The following is a 21,391-nucleotide window of genomic DNA, read 5'->3' on the forward strand; positions in this document are numbered from 1 at the left end:
TCTAATAAATCAGGACCCACACTCCCTGCTGTCACAAATATGAGAATTCTGGCCCAAGGAGCCATATGAAAAATGTCTGAGCCTGATCTGCAATGAAACCAATCATAATAATGGTAAGGTTTTTGCCTTTTTTTAAGCAAGGCTTCACTGACCCCCTACTATGTGGCCCATAGCAGGGCTTAAACTTTTTCAATTTTAAATGAGGTAAAAAAAATTCTTTTATTTATTTATTTATTTATTTATTTATTTATTTTTTGGTTCCAGGGATCAAACTCGGGTCCTTGTGCTTGCAAGGCAGGCAAGAGAACCACTAAGCTAAATCCCCAGCCTTCTGACCTTTAATTTAAAAGCATATATTTAAATCTCTTTTCATTAGCAATGGTTTAGTTGTACTGTCTAAGGTAAGATTTTTCAGAGACAAAAATCTCAGACATAGTTTGACTTTTCAACAACTGCTCTGAGGATATAGATATCTGATTTTATCACCCAAGAGGTTCATGAGTCACCTTGTGTGAGGTCCCAAGGACACTGAAAACATTCAGGAGCTGGGCACAGTGGCAGGCATCTGTTGTCCCAGCTACTCAGGAGGCTAAGGCAGGAGGATCAACTGAGCCCAAGAGTTTGGGGCCATCCTGGGCAACATACCTAGACTTTGTCAAAAATAAGTATATAAATAAATAAATCTAATGCTAACAAAAAGAAAGCCATTGAATTCATCCATTCTGATTCATATATACCCATACCAGAAACATACACTGTATATAAAACTAAATTCCATTGAATTTTTTTAATTTGCTTTTTATTAGTCATGCTATAAATGCTTATGGGATACTGGTCGTTGTCAGTTAAAATACTATCAGATTGGTGTTTGTTTGGTTTGTTGGTTTCTTTTGGTACCAGGGATTGGACTCAGGACCTTGTGCTTGCAAGGCAGGTGGCAAAACCACTGAAGATGTTAAGTTACTCCAACAAAGCCAAGATCCTTAAACGTGCTTTTTGCATGTGGTAGGACACCTCTGTTCTTCCTCCCTCTATCTCCCTGCCCTTCCCCAAATAGAATTCTTCCCGTATGACAAAGTCATTTACAGAATTAAGAAACAGTAAAAAAGTGAGGAAGAAAGGAACAGGGGAATAAATAAGAAAATAGGAGAGGAGGAGAGAAGGAAATAAAACCTTTTCTTCTATACTAACTATAATATTCTAATAGCAAATTTCCAACTTGAGAGCATACTGTTATTCTCAAATTTACTCTACAATGTAACTTAAGGTCATTTTCCACCCCTTCCTTCAACATTTGTCTCTTGGTAGCATTTCCAGGGGAATAGAAGAGCTAAGCACGGGGTTTGGACGCATAAAGAGGTGATAGTAAAGGGTCAGGGCACTGGCTAAAGGAGAAGGTGGATGTAGGAAGAACTGGCCATGGTTGGCAGTTTGCATGCCCAGTCATTAAACAGAGTCTGCAAATGTCCCTAGGCAGAAAACACATAGATTTCTATAGCTAATACTATTTCAAGATAGAACTCAAAGATAGATCTTATATGTAGATAAACTAAAATTGAAATAGAACTAATATGCATTTTAAAAGCCTGTGGAGGCAGATTCCAGTCACAGACACAGACAAATACCCCTATATCACGCTGTGGTCCAGATCCAGACTTTCCCATTTAGCCTGGAGGTAAGAAGGAAGCTAGGAAGGACAGTTTGCCAAGACCTGTCTTCCTCTAGACAACATCCCTGCACCGTGACAGAACCGACCACTGTCTCCGGGCCTCATCCAATTATAAGTGAGAAATGGTGCGGAAATTCAACTTACTTAAATCATTGACTTCTATTGCTGATAGTTCAGGAGCTAGTGATGAACTCCTGGGTGTTTCCTGCTGCCACACCTTCCCTCCTTACATCATGCTCTGAGAGCCATGCCTTAGGACATAGAAATCCGGAACATGAGCTCCTCTCCAATATGACCCCAGATTCCATTTTCAACCTTCCTCCTGTGACCCAAGGTATGGATCAGCTCCCTCTACCAGGTTTCCACAGATCTTCTGCAGAACTGTATAACAGCAGGTCTTACTCACCAGACAGCTCTTGCATTGTTTGTCCATCACAATCCCGGGCTCAACAGACTCTGCCCCAAACAACCTGGAACTGTCCTTCACTTTTATTTTCCCTGTCCTAGGAAGGATTTTCACAGGTGAGACTGCATGAGGGCTTGGGGAATGAATGAAGGGATGAATGAAATGATATTTTAAAACCTGAAGTTATATGAACAATAGATAATATGTTCTTAGGCTTTCAGAAATTTTTATCCAATACTCCCAGAAATATATTTATATTATGATTTAGTGTATATATATATATAGATAGATAGATAGATATAGATATATATATAGAGAGAGAGAGAGAGAGAGCAAAAAATGTTTGTGAAACTAATGTTACATGAAAGACTTTCCATTCTATTTCATTCTATCCTATTCTATCCTAATTCTATTTTATTGCTTTCCATTTTTTGCTGATCTTAGTTTGCATTTTCTAAGAAGACTGAGACAAGGACTTTAATGTGAGTAAAGGAATCCTCCTTTGGAAGTGACCCAAGGAAATGCCAGTGAGTGGAGAAGTGAGGCAAGGAGAGCAAGACAGTCACTAAAAAGTTTGTTCTCTAGTGTAGAATGGAATTAACCCTTGCCTGAGTTATCCTGCCCAGGAGTCTGATACCAGTGTATCTGTAAATTTGTATACAAATTACCTCAGTCATTGGTTGAGGGCTGCTGGGCAGGTGGAGAGGGAAGACTAATTTCCTGGTATTTCTCATCTAGAAGGATTTGATCAAAGAAGTTTCCAGGAATGTAAGGGAAGCCCTCAAAAGTAGATGCTGGCAGGTAGAGGTCGGCTGGTACGTCCTGAAGCATTAAGGGGAAGAAGTACGATTAGGACAGTAGCAGGATCCACTACTCAAACCATTTCATGTTTCTAAAATGTCTAGGTCCCTATCCCCTCAATTAATTTCATGATGTACTCATGGATTGCAACCCACAGTTTGAAAAGCGGTATTTGTTCCTAGAGAGTGATTCTTAAGTTCTGTATTCTCATGGTGGCCTGTGTAATGATTATAGGTGATACATAAACAAATGTATCTTAATACTAATCTTCACCTTAAACTGTAGAAGTAGAGATGAAACTGGCACTTCTGATATGCAGAATGTGCTTTTTGCATAAATATATACATTTATAAATATATAATTATGAATATATTTTTGTATGTGTACATGCAAAGGAGTAAATTGATTTAAGTGTAAATACTGAATAAGCACATGTGGCTCTAGGGGACAAATGGGAGGATGATACCTGAAAAGATGGGATGGATGCCTAAAAAGATCCTTTTCCCTGAAGAGACCCATTTAGTACAGCCTTTTCTTCTTTGCCCCGTAAGTCTAACTGTGTATCTCTCCACTGCAGAGATTCGGCTATGGAGGCTGGGTGAAGCTTCAACACCACAGCAAGGTAAGTTTCTTCCATAATGTGAGCATGAATGGGACCCGAGGACATCTTGAACTTTGAGATATTTTATTTACTGCAGAGTGCACCTCAGGGGAACGTAACTCTTCTGTGCTGCATTAACTGTGTCGTTGGCAAGGGAGCAGCATTGCTCAGAATTATTAGGAAAAGTGGGGAGAAGCTTCAAAGAGCAGCTTTTAGGAATCAAAAAATCAGTATTTGAGAATCCATTAAGAAGTCTTTTTCTTCTCCTGCCCTGGGACCAACTTCAGCATTTATTTCTCTGCAATGAGGAACTGACCTGGCCGTCTGCACAGGTCATTACAGTGTACTAAGGCTGATAAAATAAATGGAACAATTAGGTCTGAGCACAAGCTGGAGAAATCAAATACTAAGACAAAAGGGGAAAGCCACTGTTAATCTGGCTGATTCTGATATTGAAGAGGAAGGCACTGGAGCAAAGCATTCTGCAAATAATGAACTCTAATAAGTGAGCTGGGAATCTAGAACTGTACAGAGTTCAAGTTTGGCTTTGTTTTCAGAGAATCCTCTTGGAATTCAAAGGAACATTCTTGAGCTTCTAGCTGAAATATAGACATGACTAAGGTAGGCCCTGGAGGACTTGTGGTCTGGGAAAAGAGTTATGTGCAAGATTAACCCAATGTAGTTGTAAGGTTAGAATGAGGTGAGAACTGCCTTTTTACTACGCACTAAGAAGCAAAGTCTTGAGCCTCAAGAATTACAAAAGATTGCCAGACGTGATGGCACACACCTGTAATCCCAACACTCAGGAGGTGAGGCAGGAGGATTGCTGTGAGTTTGAGACCAGCCTGGGCTACACAGTGAGTTCCAGGTCAGTTTCAATTACATAGTAAGACCCTGTCTAAAAAAAAAAAAAAAAAAATTAGAAAAGATCTCCTGGAGGAAGTAATGCCTATTTTGGGTCTTAAAGCAGGGCTCTACTTCTTGCCCAAGAAGTAAAGAAAACAGTATTCCAAAAAAGTAAGACAGGGAACAAAAGCATAGAAATACTAACTATATGTGACCCCAGAACTCAGGCACCCAGCTATGGCTGGCACTAGCATTTCTCAAACTGTGGTCCCTGTAAGCTCAGTATCACCTGGGAAGTTAGGAGAAATGCAGATTTGAGGGCCATACCCCAGACCATCTGTTTTAACAAGCTTAAATACAAGAACTCATGGCACATTCATCCACTCATTCGTTTTTAATGAAATCTGTTTTGCACCAGGTCCACCCATCTAGACACTAGCAATATTCTGATAAACAACAGAGTGATTGTTTCTACCTTCATAGTGCTCAAATTCTAGGTGGAACACAAGTCAATGATTAATTCAAGCAATGGAATATAAAACAGTTCTGCTACAGAGAGTTAACAGGCTGTTTGGTCACTGATATGGCAAATTCATGGATGACAAGCAGGGAAAATCTTGAAAATGTTCCTGACTGAGGGAACAGCCAGTTTGCAAAGACATCCAAGAAGCAAAGAGTCAATTTGTTCAAGGCACAAGAAAGGAGAGCAATGTGGATGAAATGCACTGAGTGGGGAGAGGGTAGGAAATGGATCCAACTACATAAAGATTTGCAGGACATGATGGGAGTCCGGATTGTAATCTCTAAGCAATGTGAATTCTTTGGCAGGTTTTTATGGTTTTAAATGACCAGTTTTCTCTGTGTAGAATGGACAAAGGCAGGCAAGAGTTTGGATAAGAAAAAGTGGAAAGGAGCCAAGGAGGTGAGCATAAGGAAGGGAATTGAAGGATTTAGGAGTTTAGGCCCAAAAGAAATTTTGCTTTTGTACTTGATCCTGAAGGCAATAGGGAATCACTAAAGAGTTTTAAACATCAGAATCTTGGGAAAAGCTCATCTACATCTTCTCCAAGAGTATACTTTAAAGTGCCAGCTTCTTACAGTCCCAGTGTTAGTTTCTAAGCAGAGAGCTCATTTTTTCAGTTGGCCTCAAGACTCTGCAAGGAAAAGTACATTAGGTGTGGAACTGACTACAAATCTATCAGAAAACTCCAATTGCAGAAACAGGTGGCCTCTGATTTTTTTCTTACTTCATATATCAGGCCAAAGTTTGTCCCTCAATAGTGGATATGAATGGCCTTCATTTCATTTAATGTCAAGATATATCATAAACTTAACGGAAAATCTCCAAAAGCAAACAAAAAGAAAAATAATTTCCAGTCACACTTACTGATTTACTTATCTCCAGCAAAACTGATTACAATGGTAGTCTAATAGAACAAAACACTTTCTTTCCCACTCTCTTGTAAAGCTAAGCAAAACAAAACACACCCAAATCTGTACTTTTCATAATTACAGTGTTCAGGAATTACAGTCACTAGAAAACCACAAGCAAATATGTACTGTTATGCAAATTGACCAGAAACAATGAGATGACCCAAAATTTGGGGTTTTAAAATTCTTTGCATTCTCCTGCATTCTTTTACTGAACAAATATCTTCTGTAATGATTAGTTTACCTTAGAGATTCTCTGAAAGATGTTTTTTCAAACCATTTCTCTGGTTTGATCTATTTTTTTTTAAACATTTGGGTTTTCAGTGCTTTTGGAATGAATATGGAGATAGTTGATTGCCATAATAGAGCCTTGATCAGAATTGTAAAATACCACTTATCTGTTGGTTGAACATCTACAAAAATACTAGGAGCAGGGCCAGGCATTTAGCTCAGTGGTGCCACTGCCTGCCTTGCAAGTGCAAGGTCCTAAATTTGATCCCCAGTACAAAAAAGAAAAAAAAAATACTAGCAGCAAGCCAGTTCTTGGTTAATGTGACAACCTACCAAGAGCTGCCAAGGGGTTGGGTGTTTGTGGAATTGCTCCCCAAAAGCAAAAACACCTAGAAGCATTTTAAAGGCTACAACTTAGAAGAGTAGACATAGAGCCCATTTCAAATCTATAGGTCAACAGCAGCCAAAAATGTCCACAGAGTATTTCCCATGACCTTAGAGACACAAACACACATATACACATACCTCACACACAGATGTTTACATGATATTCAGCATTTTTACACATATAATTCTGTCTGACTCTCCATCATAATGAACTAAATATACCCCCACCACAGTTCATATATTCGAAGCTCTAAACCTGCAATATGACAGTATTTGAAGGTGATAGCTTTAAAAGCTATGTGGCTGAAAAAACAATGAGAATTGTAGGGGGTCTATTATAGGCCATAACTGCTCAATGGAAATTTTTCACTAAGTTCCACTGACAGCTGCTCCTACTCATTTTTCTTACCATACTGTCAACTTCAAAATGCAAAGAGAAGTTTATCTAATCCGATTCTTCTACTGTGTAATGAAAGCAGCTTCCCCTTCAAAATAAAAAGTCAAACTCCTTACGAAATCATAGTTAACTTTCGCCTACCAGATACACTTATAATTGCCAAATATCAGCCTAGCAGAGTTAAAAATGGCTTCCAATATATAGCCTTGGACAAGTCACTGTATAACATGGACTCTGCTAAAATGCAAGAGTTGAACTGATCATATACAGGATTTAATATGATCTGCTTTATCTGAAATCAGTACTTAGGCATCTCACACAATACCTTTGTCTAGTAGGACCAAACCAAAGCCACAAATGGGTCTCTCCAGCAGCGCTTAGGGCACATGCCAGTAAAGAGCAAAAGAAAACCTCCAATTTGTCAAATGAAAGTGTGTTTCCCAACTTTCTCTTTTCCACCATCACTGTTCTTAACTCTCTTTGACAAATGCAAAAACGTGTGTTGCTGTTTTCTATTTGTGGGATCAGACGCTTGGTCACAACCAACAGAAACCAATAACAATTAGTTTCAGAAGAAACAAAATTTGTTGAAATTATTTTAAGTCTCTCAAATTTCACAAAATGCCCAGGGCACCGAGCTCATAAAATGTGCAGAAACTGAAGTGAACAAGGGAATTGAAGTCACCAGCCACGGCTGCCCCACAAGAGCCTGACTGGAGCACTACTGACCCCTACAGGACGACTCTCAACACTGCCATCGCTGCTAATGGACCCTGGACATGGCACTCGCAAGATCACTGGCAAAATAAATTCACCTGTCCTGTTTTTTTGCTCTTGTTTCAAAACCAAGTGTTGACTAGCCAAATTTGAGGCAAAAATAACATTTATTTGGGTTGGTAGGTCTTAGTAGAGGGACCCTGGGCCCTTCAGGAGACTTCCCAACCTAGGAAACTGGTTCAGATGCTGGCATGTTTAACAGAGTATCACAAATGACGCAAATCAATCCAACTGCTACCAATCTTTGTGCTGATACTATATCTTGCAACTTTATTTAATTCTTTTATTAGTTATAATTGTATTTTGTAGAATCCTTAGGGTTTCCTCATCTCCTACAATAAAGACAATTTTTCTTGCTCCTTTCCAACTACATACTTTTTAATTTTTTTCTTGACTAATTGTTTTAGCTAAAAGCTTTAGTACTATGTTGAATAGAAGTAGCAAAACTTAGCAACCTTATCTTGTTTCTAACCTTAAAAGAGAAGCTTTCAACTTTTCATCAAGTATGGCTTTAGCTGTGGGATTGTAATTCATGAACTTTATTATGTTGAGATGCATACACTATATCACACCTACTGAAAATTTTTATCATGAATGGTTGTTGAAATTTGTCAAGTGTTTTTTCTGCACCTGTTGATATGGTCAAATGATTTCCTAAAAAACATTAAATAGATAGGGGCCGGGGATTTAGCTCAGTGGTTCCACTGCCTGCTTTGCAAGCACAAATTCCTGAGTTCGATCCCATGTACCAAAAACAAAAACAAAACATGTGTGTGTGTATTTACCATATGAGCAGCAATTGCTCTTCTAAGTATATATCCAAAGGAAATGAAATCAGTATATTGAAGAGAAATTTCTCTCTCCTGTTAATTGCAAGTGTTCACCTTTAAAAAAAAAAAAAAGAAAAAGGAGGACCAGGGATTTAGCTCAGAGGCACTGCACCTGCCTGGCAAGCACAAGGTCCTGAGTTCCTTTCCCAAGATGGGGGGAAAAATAGGAAATCTAATCAGTCCCATCATTTGCAATAGCATCCTTAATAAACCTGGAGCTTACTATGTTAAGTAAAATAAGCCAGGCACAAAAAGACAAATACAACATGAACTTATATGTAGATCTAAAGAAAGTCAAACTCAAAAGCAGCTAGCAAAATGGTGGTTACCAGGGACTGGACAGGGGTGGGGTGGGAGAAGAGAAGACACTGAGGAAAACATCAAAGGATATAAAATTTCAATTAGAAGAAATAAGTTCAAAACATCTATTGTACTACATGGGGACTATAGTTCACAATGATGTATTACATACTTGAAAATTACTAATAGATTTTTAAGTATTCTTATTTCAAAAAAATTGATATGTTAATTTTATTCAGCTATTCTACAAAGCATACATATGTTAAAATATCATGCTATAAACCAAAATATATAAAATGTTATATACACAACTTTTTAAGAGGTAGAATACTTAGGCAGGCATGATGCCTGGTGGAAGTGAGCAGCTCAGCACCAAATTCTGTACATGCTTTCAGTCTGACTCACTTCATCTCCCCCTCCTCCTATATGTGTTGACATCAGTGGGCCTTACTCTGCTGAACAAACCACTTACTTTTACTCTCCATATGTTGCTTCTGAAGAAGAGGGTTAGACAATGATCTATCTCAAGGGTTCTTTCCAATTCTAAAATGTTATAGAATTAAAACTTTCTCGACCATGGACCATTCTCTTGGATCTTACAACCAATGGTTCACTTCATCAAAGGGATCATCCATCCTTGGTCAGGCAGGCCAGAAAAGTTATGACCATAACATTCTTAACTTTCTGTCCAGTCACTGACATCCACAGAGCACAATGTATCAACTCCAGACTAAAGAAAGGCATGAGGAGGAAAAGTTGAATTCCATTAAATCAGTAGCTTTCTAGGTCTATGTAGATTAAGTAAAAAGGAAATTTCTAAAAATGTTAGAGGAGAAACATGTTTCAAAGCACACAAAGAAAGATTACCCCAAGTAGATTTAGATGACCTTTTACTAATACGAGTTTTCTTGCCAGGGAGAAGCAAAGATGGTAAAAGATGGGAAAGTCTTCAGAGTGGTCCAAGAGAACTGCTGGGATCCAGAAATTCGGATTAGAGAAATGAATCAGAAAGGTATTTGCAGTAAGAAGTGCTACCAGGTTTATATCAGATGTAAAAGCAATGTCTACCTTTAAAATTTGTTTACCATTTGTCATGATTTACTTGATGCCAATTTCCAGTTGCCTTTTCTCTGTCAGGTACAGCTATACAGATGTACTAGGGGAAGGAGGGACTTTCTATTACAGTACTTTAGATTATGGATTTTTAATGCTTTAAGATTCCTTGTACCCTGTGTCTTAGTGGCTTTCTTATTGCTAAGACAATACTTGACACCCACAACTTAAAAGAAAGGTTTATTTTGGCTCATATTTAGAGGCCATGGTCAGGTGGCTCCAAGGGCATGACAGCACGGCAAATGGTCACGGTGGAGAAAAGCACCTCACATCTTGGTAGCAGGGAAACAGAGAGAGCAAAAGGAGAACCAGAGAAGGGAATCATACCTTCCAGGCCATGCCCCCTGTAACTCACCACTTTTCACCAGGCCCCACCACCTAACAGCACATTTAGCTATAAACTCATCAGTGAATTAATCCACCAATGAGTATAGTGCACCATGATCCAATCACCTCACGAAAAGCCCTGCTTATGATCATATGAGGCTTTAGGGTAACATCTAGAAACCATACCCTTTCACCCCTGATCCCCCCAAAGACTCATGCACATTTCTTTCTGCAAAATGTATTTAGTCCATCTCTGAGAATTGGCAGAGTCCTAACAGTTTCAGCATTGCTGAAAAGTTCAAGTCCAAAGAAAGTGCCCTCTGAGACTCAAGGCAAACTGTTAGCTGTGATTGCCTATAAAAAGAAAAAAGAAAAGTTAAACACCTCCAACATACAATGGAACGGGGTAAACATTCCAATTCCAAAAGGAAGGAATAGGGGGATAAAAACCAGTGGTGCCAAAGAAATACTGAAACCGAGGAGGGCAAATATTAAATCCTGTAGCTCTGTGTCCAGCACTCAGGGTAAGCTGCAGTGAGCTGTGGACTACAAAGGGCTTGTGCTACTGTGCCTCTGCAGCATTACCCATGGTTGCAGACCTTATGGCTTTTCTCTTGGGTTGACTTTGTTCCTTCTATGCAGCTTTCCTCAGATGCTCCATTTCCCTGGCTTTTCTGACTTTTCAGGGTCTCTACTGAACTTTTGGCTTTACGCTCACAACTTCACATACTGCCCTCTCAGGGGCACACTGTCTGGCCTCCAAGGCCTTCCTCTGAAATCTGGATGGAAGCCTCCCTCATCCCATTCCTGGTATCAACATCTGCATCAGGTACAGTTCACTAGAGGAATAAATTTAATGTGGTTAGGTAGAGGATTTGCCAATGATGAATGTAACTGTACTGTATGCTTAAAAAGTACCAATAAACTCAATGAGATTTTAAAAAAAGGATTTTCTAGGTAGGCTTACAATGGCCACCTGCAGAATCAGGGGTAGAAGAATGCAAAATGGCTATCTGCATGTTGGACAGCCAGAGGATCCAGCTGAAGGTCAACGGCCTGGAGCTCACTGCAAGGTCCAGTGCAAGTACTATCAGAAAGCCAAAGAGGTCTGAACTGGAACGCTGAAGGAACAGGAGACAAATGGCAAGGCAAAGACCAGAGCTCCTTCAAAGAAGAAAAAGGGAAAACTTCCTTCTTTGTTCCCTTTTTATTTTGTTCAGGCTACAAGCTTACTGCTTGGTGACACCCACATCTACACATACACAGGGTGGGGGCACAGATTTACTAATGGAGAGTGTTCTTATTCAAGTCAGATTAACACATCACAATTAATTACACCTTGTTTAAAAACAAAGTGGTATATGACCAAAAATTTACTACAGGTATTTTATTATTTAAAGTCTTTTTTAGCTCAAATGTACAACAGCAACTTATCAGAAAACCAATTAAAACAGTAAAATTAGATATCATAGATTAAGGATCCATTCCAATGTCTTGTTTAGTCAGACTTGAGATTCACTTTCTGTAGTTTGTCTTGGTGAACTAATACACAGAATGCATCCATTAGTACATAAAGGTGGAAGTGGAATGAGATTTTTAAAATTTAAAGTCAACTGGATAATCTCAGAATACTCTTGTGGTGAAAACCCAGAAAAAACAAAATTAAGAAATTTTTCTTTCAAAGCTGAATTTCTAACAATTTCTAAGAACTGCATGTATTCCTTATCTTGTTTTTTCTCTCATTGAGTTTATTGGTACATTTTAGGTACACAGTACAGTTACATTCATCATTGGGATCCTGTACCTTCACATGACAGGTCTTGGTTCTCATTTTTCCCCTTGTCCCTGCCCTCCCTTCAACCCCTCTGCCCCTCCCCATTTATAAACACTTTATTTCCATTTTTTCATTTTCTCATATTTTTTTCTTTTCCCTTTCTCTTTCCCTTTCCCCTACCCTTCCCACTTCCCCTATACCTTAGCCCTTTTCTTCCTATTTCACATTATCAATTATATCATTAGGATCTTATGTACTGTTATAGTTTATTCACACCAGAGAAACTATTCAGTATTTACACATGTGTGACTTATTTATTTCACTTAGGAGTATATCCTCAATATGCATCTATTTTCCTATGAATGACTCTAATTTCTCATTCTTTATGGTTGAGTAGTATTCCATTTTATAGAAAAAACACATCTCTTTATCCAGTCTCCAACTGATGGTCAAATGGGCTGTTTCCAAATTTTAGCTATTACAAACTGTGCTGCTATAAGCACAGGTGTGCATATATCACTGTGATATGATTCTTTTAATTCTTTTGGAAAGATACCCAGCAGAGCGATGGCTGGGTCAAATAGAAACTCTAGTCCCAGCTCTTTGAGGTATCTCCATATTGATTTCCATAGTGGTTGCACCAGTCTGCACTCCCACCAACAATGGAGAAGGGTTCCTTTTTCCCCACAACCCCACCAACATTTGTTATTGGTTGATTTCTTGATAGCAGCCATGAGGGTGAGGTGGAATCTCAGCATTGTTTTCATCCTTATCTAATATCTAAAAAATCAAACAAGTCCTCACAATATAAAAGAACCTCAATCACTAAAACATGATATTACACCTGTGTTATACTATCACTCACTGCTGTGCCACCCAAAGAGAGCACTCTCTAAAGAAATAAGTCAAGCCTTCCAAACACAAGTCAGCAGTGCCTCCAGGCTGTTGTGGAGAACTTGGCACCACCAACACTGTCAAGCCAAATTTTCACATCAGTCGTCTAGATTTGAATCAAAACAAGCAATCCATATATAGAGTCAAAAACAAACTTATAAGGTCAGATAAATGTAAATAACTGGCAGGAGACTTTAATTTTATCCCAAGGTCTGCAAAGAAAAAAAAAAAAGGAATCAACCCTAGCAGCCCAAAGTGTGTAAGTGCTTTGGAGTGTTAGAATGGCATAGGAAACTTTTATCCAGGAATTGCTTTACATATTTTTAACAATTAAAAACATGTCCAAATGACACTCAGATAAAACTATGAAGAAAGCCTGAAGTACATCTGTAGACTACTCCAGAGAATGTAGTGTGTACACCCTACTGTAAGAGAATATTGGGATGAGAGGGAAGCTGGAGAAAAACATGTTTTCTAGATTTACAGTAAAAAGCAAGGTTTTGCTTTCAATGCAAAGTAAGAAGAGGGCCCACTTTTTAAAAGAAAAAAGCGGTAGAAGTGAAATTTGGCTGACTGGTGTCAGATATCATTATTGATGGCTTACAGTGTAGATGAAGTACATGAATTTCCTTTGGTTGTTGTTCTGTGTTTAATTCCATGGCTGTCCTTGAGACAACAGTCATGACTAATTCTTACTGAGCACTGAATTTGTGCTATGTGCTGCTGTAAGTATTCACCATACATTAATTTATTTAATCTTTACAACAATTCCAGGAGGTAGATTCTCCTAAAAACAAGAGATTCTTGATATCCTATATTCTGTATTTCTGAATCCAAATTCAGGATCCCATTTTGGATATTCCAGAACATGAGACTCCATCCAGACTGATTTAGAGACTGAAAAGGGGTAGAGGAGGGGGCTAAGAAATAAATATACTGTGTCCTGCATGAACTAAGGCAGAAAACTCGGGGGGCAGGTGGTAAAAAGAAATGCATTGCTTAAATAAAGTTTCACGGGCAAAAGGATGGAAGAAATCCTTGGTAAATGGTATCAGCTTGTTTTTCTTCAAGGATCTCAGTTTTGTCCACCTCTTACCTCTCTCCCAAATACCTGAGGCTGAGGGATGAGGGGGGCCTGGGAGAGGGCCTGAGACAAGGAACACGGAGAGAAATAACAAGGGAGGGTGGGCAGGTGGTGGCTACGGTGGGAGCATGCTGGCCTCTTGGCCCTGAGAAAGGCAGAAGGGGTGCCTGGGCTCTTCTCACCAGCTTTGCCTTTCTTTGTATCTAGGGGTGACAGTACAAGCTCTGTCCACGGTTCCCATCATGTTTAGCTACTGGGTGAGTGTGAAACCTCAAGCCATCTCCTTGGTAGTGGAGGCTCAGGTCCAGCTGCCCAACAGGTGGATCGAGCCCTTGCCCTCTCCCAAACCGCCCTCGCCTTTACAGATCAGCACTATCCTCTCCCAGGCTTGCTATCTTAGCCATGCCCTTGATCTAATAGAGTACCCAATATGTCACTATGCTACTTGCATTATAGTTGGACAGTACAACTCTAGACTCGGCCTTAACTAGAACTTACCTACCTGGTGTCTCGTTCCTCAAATACCTTGATGGGGAACTGACAAGCCAATTTATTCCAAGGTAGAACTGGTTTGAATTGAGATGTTTTGGTCTAATATGTTGCCTCTTCCAGATAAATATACAATTTAAAGGGGGGTGTTTTAGAGTTGGATATCTTTCTAGATGTGAATAAATCTCAAATATTCATGATTTTTCAGCCTGTGGAAGAAATATTTTTACAGATCTGAGGGTGCATGAAATTCATACAAACTTACTCCTGTTGTGATTTAAGAAGTAATGAAAAACCAGCCACTCACATACATTTCCCCCACCTGTATTCATAGATTCACTAATTAGAGATTCAGTCTTTCTCTGTTCTTATGATTAAATTCACTACTTAAAACTTCAGTGTGCCTGAACTTATCAAATCACTTTGACCAAACAACTTGGATTCCAAATTCCTAGCAGTAGGGTGATGTTGACAGGAAGAAAACAGTGAAGAACAGAGTTAGAAGAATGAAAAACCAAACTTCATCTGGCTCTGTGTTTTGCTAAGACTACCCCTGAGAGCCACAGCCAACAGAAAGGATGGGGAAAAGGTCAAGCAAGGAAGGCGAGGCCCCTACATAGGCCGGGTATCTCTTGAACAGGAGGGGCAAGAAAGTGCCTTGATTGTGGCATCAGACTCTGGGCCAGAGCCAGTCTCCTCACTGGAGATTCATCCGCATTCTATTTCTAGAATGGAATGTTCTAGTAATTAGCATGATAGATTTTGCCTCAACTTTTTTCTAATTAACCAGTAATATATTGGTAGGTTTCTTTGCTTTTTAACAAAAGATTGTGTCTTGTCTTCCTCAAGCTGTGCCTTGGTTTCCTGAATAGTAAAGCCATTGAGAAAGACAAGTATTTTATCCAAGAGGTTTTCAGAGGAAATGCCTAAAGAACTATGTTTTCAACAGTATGATTTTTCCCTTTCCTTTTTCCACCAGGCCAAACCTCAGGATACTTTGGAACTGTGCCAGTTTTTAAACAATGACCTCGCTGCCACAGTTGTGAGCCATCCCCGCAGGTTTGTGGGTCTGGGGACATTGCCCATGCAAGCTCCAGAGCTGGCCATCAAGGAGATGGAGCGCTGTGTAAAGGAGTTAGGCTTTCCAGGGGTCCAGATTGGCTCCCATATCAACTCATGGGACCTGAATGACCAGGAACTCTTCCAGTTCTATGAAGTGAGTACTCAGCTGTCACTCAGCCAACACGTGATCACAGAATAACCTTGCCAGGGCTGAGCACTCCCTTCAGTGCTGGTGAGGAGAAGATAAAGGCAGCACCTCACTGGAGGGTGGGGAGACAGAAATGCTGATGATTTTAGATGTAGGCTGAAGGTACAGAAACCTCCCACCAAAACTCCTTCAAAAAACTGAATTCTATAGAAGAGAGGTGGTGCAAATGCTTCCTAGAACAGCCCTGAGTTAACTCCATAATGAAATCTCTTCTTTCTATCACCCTTGCTCTCCTTAGGAAACTGAAATGTCTCCCTTATCACAGCTATTGTGCATAAGAACCATATTAATGACACGCAAAATTTTTTTTTATTTTGTAAAAAATTTTGAAAAATTGTTTTAAATATATGAACTTTGAAAAATTGTGGAAAAGTCAGAAAAGTATAAAGAGGAACAAACATCATCCTTAATTGTGTCACTCAAAGATAGCCACTGTTTATTATATTTCATCTGTAAAATTTGCATATATCTATATTCAGCGAAATTGAAACTGTTACACATGCAATTTTATATCCTGAGAATTTCCAGTCCAAATTAAAATTACCTTAATGTGTTATTTTAAATAACTGCAGAATAATACAGTGTATAAATATGTCATGATTTATGTAACCAATTCTCAATTAACAAACATTTAAAGTGATATATTGTGAAAATGTATAACAAAAATATATAATGAAAAATAATGCTATGAAAATGTTAACATTTGATGAAACAAGATAATTATTATACAGATGTTTGTTATACTGCTGTTTATACTTTCTATATTTAAATTATATCATAATAAAATATATTTCCAAAAATTTAGTGCCAGTCTACTTAGGAAATTCCCAACTTCAAGTAACTGTTTTCATAATCTTCTCCACTACCCTTTCTCTTCTTTCTGTTCATTCTATAAATAAACCTGCTGTCTTAAGTACCAGGATTCAAGATCCATGATTCTTTTACTCGATAGCTTTTTAAAATTCCTTCCTTTCTTCCTTCTTAGAATTATAATGGTAGAGTATTATTTTCATTGTAAATGCAAAATCCTTAGCAATGAGTTAAATAGATGTTTGTGGACTCACCAGGAACTATATTTACTATCATTTATTCGTTTGATATTTATTAAGCTCTAATTACATGCAAAAAAATCTTCCATGTTTGTATCTATGGTGATGGCCCACCAGTTGAGGATTGCCTGTTAAATGACATGAAATATTTAATATTCCTATGAATACTGCTCTGCCTGAAGCTTATTGGCTTCGGCATCTCAGCTGATGCCATGAATGTTTTTTGGAAACTTTAGTGAGCTTTGAAAAAGGATTTACTTACTTGAGTATTCAAGTTGTTTCAGCACAGTATGAACAAGACTTCAGCCACAAGTCATTTTACTATTTATTGGAATTGGATTTATGAATTGCTAAGGGGCTTAGAAAGCAATAACAGACAGTTGGGGGGCCACACAAATATTTTCAATGTGTGACAAGCTTAACCCACCTATTATTGTAATTAGTTTGTTTGGGGGACTGCCAGTCTCTGAAGAATTCAGGAGCATATCCTGACCCCTGTTGACTTGTAATGTTCCCGGGTTAACAGCACATTTGTTTGGTCAGCAAAGCTTGTCTGCCTCAATATCTCTAGCTTGTGTCAGTAACATGTTCAAACAAATAGAAAATTCTGAAAGCCAAGCTGACTTCGTCATTTCAAGGTAAGCCTGGTGGGCAGAGTATCTAACTGTCCCCATTGTCTCCCAGACCTCCCTTATTAATGAGTGAACATGAGTGTACTTTTCAGGTACAAAAATTATAATTATGAGCCAGATGAAATGGCAGGGCCAGATTGTATGACTCTACCATTAACAAGCCATAATATCTGAGTAAATTACTTAGGCTTCACTTCATCTGCCTCAGTTTCCTTCTCTGTAAAACGAGGGGAACAAGAGTGCTCATCAGATGATGAATTGAAATAATTAATAATTATAAATTTTTGTGATACTGAGGGTCAAATCCAGGTCCTTGCATAAGGTAGATAAGTGCCACTAAGCTGTGGGCTCAGCCCCAATAATTACAAAATTCTTAAAGCAGCTTTGGCATATACTAAGTTCTCAGTGAATGTTATATGTTTGAGAAAAGTGGTTTTGTGTTCTCCATATCTCATATATAGGAGGTTTTTTAATTATTAACTTGAACTGAATAGAAATGAACCATTATAGGCACATAGAATAAAGTTTTATCTTAATGAGGATTAAATCCCAATGGGATACCTCAATCATATGCTTTTGCAAAGTCTAAACCATTCTAAGAAGTCAATATTCTCTTTGTAACCTGCATCCATTATCAAAAATCAACTAGCCGGGCTGGGGATTTGGCTCAGTGGTTCCGTCACCTGCCTCACAAGCGCAAGGACCTGAGTTCAATCCCTGATATAAAAAAAAAAAAAAATCAATTAGCCCTTCTTCCTTCAAAAGACTTATATCTTTCTTATCCCCAGAAACTACTGAGTTAGAGCTCTCCTTCAATTTATCCTTGCCTACCATTTTCAGAATCTCCTTTTGTCCAAAATTGCTTTTACACTTTAAAATTGCTTATGTACAAGTCACAGTGCATCAGCCTAGTTAACACAATATTTATGAATGAAGATAGGATGATTCACTTCAGGACTCCTACATTTGGGAAGAAAATGTACAAAGGAAAATCTGTTTTTGAACCTTAGTAAGCACTAATATTCAATGCTTGTTGGGAAGACTTATCTTAGTAAATATCCTGGTGAATAAAGGTCATTCCATCCAGATGGTATTTCCATTTCTCAGGAAACCCTGGAACAAGTTTGCCAGTGATACTCCTCTTAGTTCTTGCTTCAGCTCAGGCACTGAGAGGTTGTTCCCCTCCTCGGTCATCTTATTCACAGCAGACTGTTTGGGGACACCTGGCCTCTGGGGACTGAGTGCCTATAGGCCCCAGAAAATTCCCACCTAGTTTGGGCTCTGTGTGACTTGATGGCTTGAGTCAGGCCAGCCTGTTCTACCCAGCCCTACGACCCCAGCACCCAGTCCACCATTTCCTCACTTCCTACATCCTCAAGTTTCTCAGTGGAGAATAAAAAGAAGCACTGCTGCCTTGACTCCAAGGATATCATAGTATCCATACCTCCCAGAAAGTGGACGAAGTAGGAGCCAGCAGGGAAAACTTCTGCTACATGTGAAGTATGGGATTAGTGCTTGAACATTTTGATCTCAGCCAAAATATCTGACTGATGAATGTTTACTGTGATTTGTTTTGCCAAGCAAGATATTAAATTTATCAACTTCAATGGTAAATCCACCAATCCATTTCATTAATTCTACATGTCCTTTATAATTTTCCAAGCAGGAGCAGTTTGTTAATGTTTCTTTTACACAGATCAAAAAACAACTTCAAGGGCCAGGGATTTAACTCAGTGGCACCACACCTGCCTGGCAAGCATAAGGTCTTGAGTTCAATTTCCAGTACCAGGGAAAAAAAAACTTCAAAAGTATTATATTTACTCAAATCAATATAAACTTGGGGGGGAGCTGTTTCACGAAGAGAGTACCTTGTATTTGTTGGTTCATCCAGATTTTCTTCTCTTGTTGCTTCTTCAAAGGCAGCTGAAAGTCTGAACTGTTCCCTGTTCGTGCATCCCTGGGACATGCAGATGGATGGAAGAATGGCCAAATACTGGTTCCCTTGGCTTGTAGGTTTGTGTCAGCTTGTGGTTTGGAATAGAGGACCAACTCTTGGGTTTTTCCAATCACCTGTGGAACCCTATTATGTAAAAGAGAGAAAGTAAAACTAACAAGATTGAGAATAATAGTAACCATCATGTATCGAACTCTTACTCAGATCAGCACTATATATATTACCTTGCTAACTTTAATCATATCCAATATGCTTATAAGTAAGTCACATGATAAATAAATCATATATTTAATCTACAAGGTTGATATTATAACAACCTTTCTACAGATGGAGAAATGGAGTCTTGAAGTGGATAGCTAAGTCCTTCAAGTTACACAGTTAATAAAAGAAACTGGAATTTACATAGATCTGCCTGACTCCAAAGGCACTTTGCTACACAAACTTCCAAAAAGGCTCCAAGAAAAGGAAAAAATTACGAATGTTCAGCAGACTTTTTTAGAAGCTGAAAATTACATCAGCTGTCATAAATGAGAACACTGGAATTACAAGTAGAAGGTCAACTTCTCCCATCTAAGATCTTGAAGCCTTCAGTTATGAAAGCTCTCAATGTTTCTGTTATTTGCTCCTCTCTTCTGCCCTGTGTTTCCTGCACAATTTTTTTTTTTTTTTTTTTTTTTTGTACCAGGGATAAAACTTGGGACCTTGCATTTGTGAGGCAGGTGACCGAACCCTGGCCTGTTTGCTGCACTATTAATTCATGGTTCCACGTGACAGTGATGGAAAAGGAAAGAGGAGACACCTCTATTTGTCACATCCAAACTCTCATTTTCAGCCCACTAAGGAAATGGAGAATACATGATGTAAAATTCTGGAGCTACAACGAAAAGTGCAGCTCATCTAAAAACCCAATGAAAAGTGGGTCCCTAAGTGAAGTGTTGGACTTTTTAGGGATCCTCATCCATTCATTCACTCTCCAGCACAGTTAGTAATTATTAATTAATCAAAATGGCAACTACCCAAAATGAAGAATTAAATGAAGCAATATATTGGAAGTCAAAGTCAGAATTTTAGTTTGAGCTTAGTCTCTATGTAATGGTATAACATGTAGCAAATTGCTTCACCTCCTTGAGCTCCATTTCCTCATCTGTAAATAAGGGACCTGGTCTGGATTCCCCCAATGGTCTCTTTCTGCTATGGTATTTTACATGGTCCTCTGATTGTTAGTGGAAACCAAAGTATTTAACAAAACAGGTTCCCACCCATCCCCACTAACTTTTTTCTACTAATCATTGCTTAAAAATATGGTGCTGTCGCCAGGCATGGTGGCGCACACCTGTAATCCCAGCACTCAGGAGGCTGAGGCAGGAGGATTGCTGTGAGTTCGAGACCAGCCTGGGCTACATAGTGAGTTCCAGGTCATTCTCAACTACATAGTAAGACCCTTTCTCAAAAAAAAAAAAAATGGTGCTGTCCAGATCCAAAATAATGTCATCCTGATTCACACAAATTTCACAAACTTATCTATAAATTAGAACTTTTTTTTCTGTTTTGCTGTGCCTGGAATCAAAATCAGGAACTTGAGCTTGTAAGGCAGGCAAGGCACTGCTGAGTTAAATCCCTGGCCCCAAAAATTACAACTTTTGACATGAAAAACCGAGTATTTTCATAAAATCATTTTATCATTTCTCTATCCAATGGATATATATTGATATCTTCCATCATGCCAAGCCCTGTATGCGGATATGAACAAAACTGTTGCCCCCATGGGGCTTACATTCTAGTCAGAGAAAAGGAATGATAATCAAGTAACACTGATCATAAAACAAATAGGTCAACTTCAGAATTCTATTGTGAATGCAAAAGTGATTGTTAGTGGAACGAAGGAAGGTTCATAGTCCATTGTGAATATAACTTTGTCTCTTTAGAAAATAGCTTGTGGGCTGTTTCAAGTAATTAATGGGAAGCAAAATCACAGGTCCAGAAGGAAGTGATGTTGTCAATCCCTCTGCTGTCAGGGAGCTCTACCCCAAAATAACTCACAAATTGATATGAATTCATCATGCTTCCAGAATTCTCAGGAAAGTGAAGAGATACGGCATCACCGCTTATGGAGAAGTGACAGACAAAAT

General features: G+C 38.8%; 2 protein-coding genes across 7 annotated transcripts in view; one reads left to right on the forward strand and one right to left on the reverse strand.

Moving 5' to 3' along the window:
* The window catches only part of Tmem163 (transmembrane protein 163), a 357,236-nt gene that overhangs the window by 322,352 nt on the left and 13,493 nt on the right, over window positions 1–21,391 (reverse strand). Inside the window, exon 2 of the mRNA XM_033757138.1 lies at window positions 19,177–19,388. Coding sequence (XP_033613029.1) covers window positions 19,177–19,195 — 19 coding nt within the window. The 5' untranslated portion in view covers window positions 19,196–19,388. The remainder of the gene's footprint in view (window positions 1–19,176; window positions 19,389–21,391) is intronic.
* Window positions 1–21,391, forward strand: part of Acmsd (aminocarboxymuconate semialdehyde decarboxylase) — a 79,083-nt gene that overhangs the window by 3,878 nt on the left and 53,814 nt on the right. For 5 of the 6 annotated variants that reach the window (XM_010606198.2, XM_010606196.3, XM_010606195.3 and 2 more), the window contains 5 exons: window positions 3,454–3,498; window positions 9,592–9,688; window positions 14,076–14,125; window positions 15,337–15,573; window positions 19,228–19,321. In XM_010606198.2, the coding sequence (XP_010604500.1) occupies window positions 9,604–9,688; window positions 14,076–14,125; window positions 15,337–15,573; window positions 19,228–19,321 (466 nt within the window). In that variant the 5' untranslated portion in view covers window positions 3,454–3,498; window positions 9,592–9,603. Of the gene's footprint in view, window positions 1–2,519; window positions 2,558–3,453; window positions 3,499–9,591; window positions 9,689–14,075; window positions 14,126–15,336; window positions 15,574–19,227; window positions 19,322–21,391 lie in introns of those variants that run through there. The other variant, XM_019204831.2, reaches the window with a different exon arrangement.

This window comes from Fukomys damarensis, unplaced genomic scaffold (genome assembly GCF_012274545.1).
Source record: "Fukomys damarensis isolate Sample0158 unplaced genomic scaffold, DMR_v1.0_HiC HiC_scaffold_29, whole genome shotgun sequence".
NCBI classification, from domain to species: domain Eukaryota; kingdom Metazoa; phylum Chordata; class Mammalia; order Rodentia; family Bathyergidae; genus Fukomys; species Fukomys damarensis.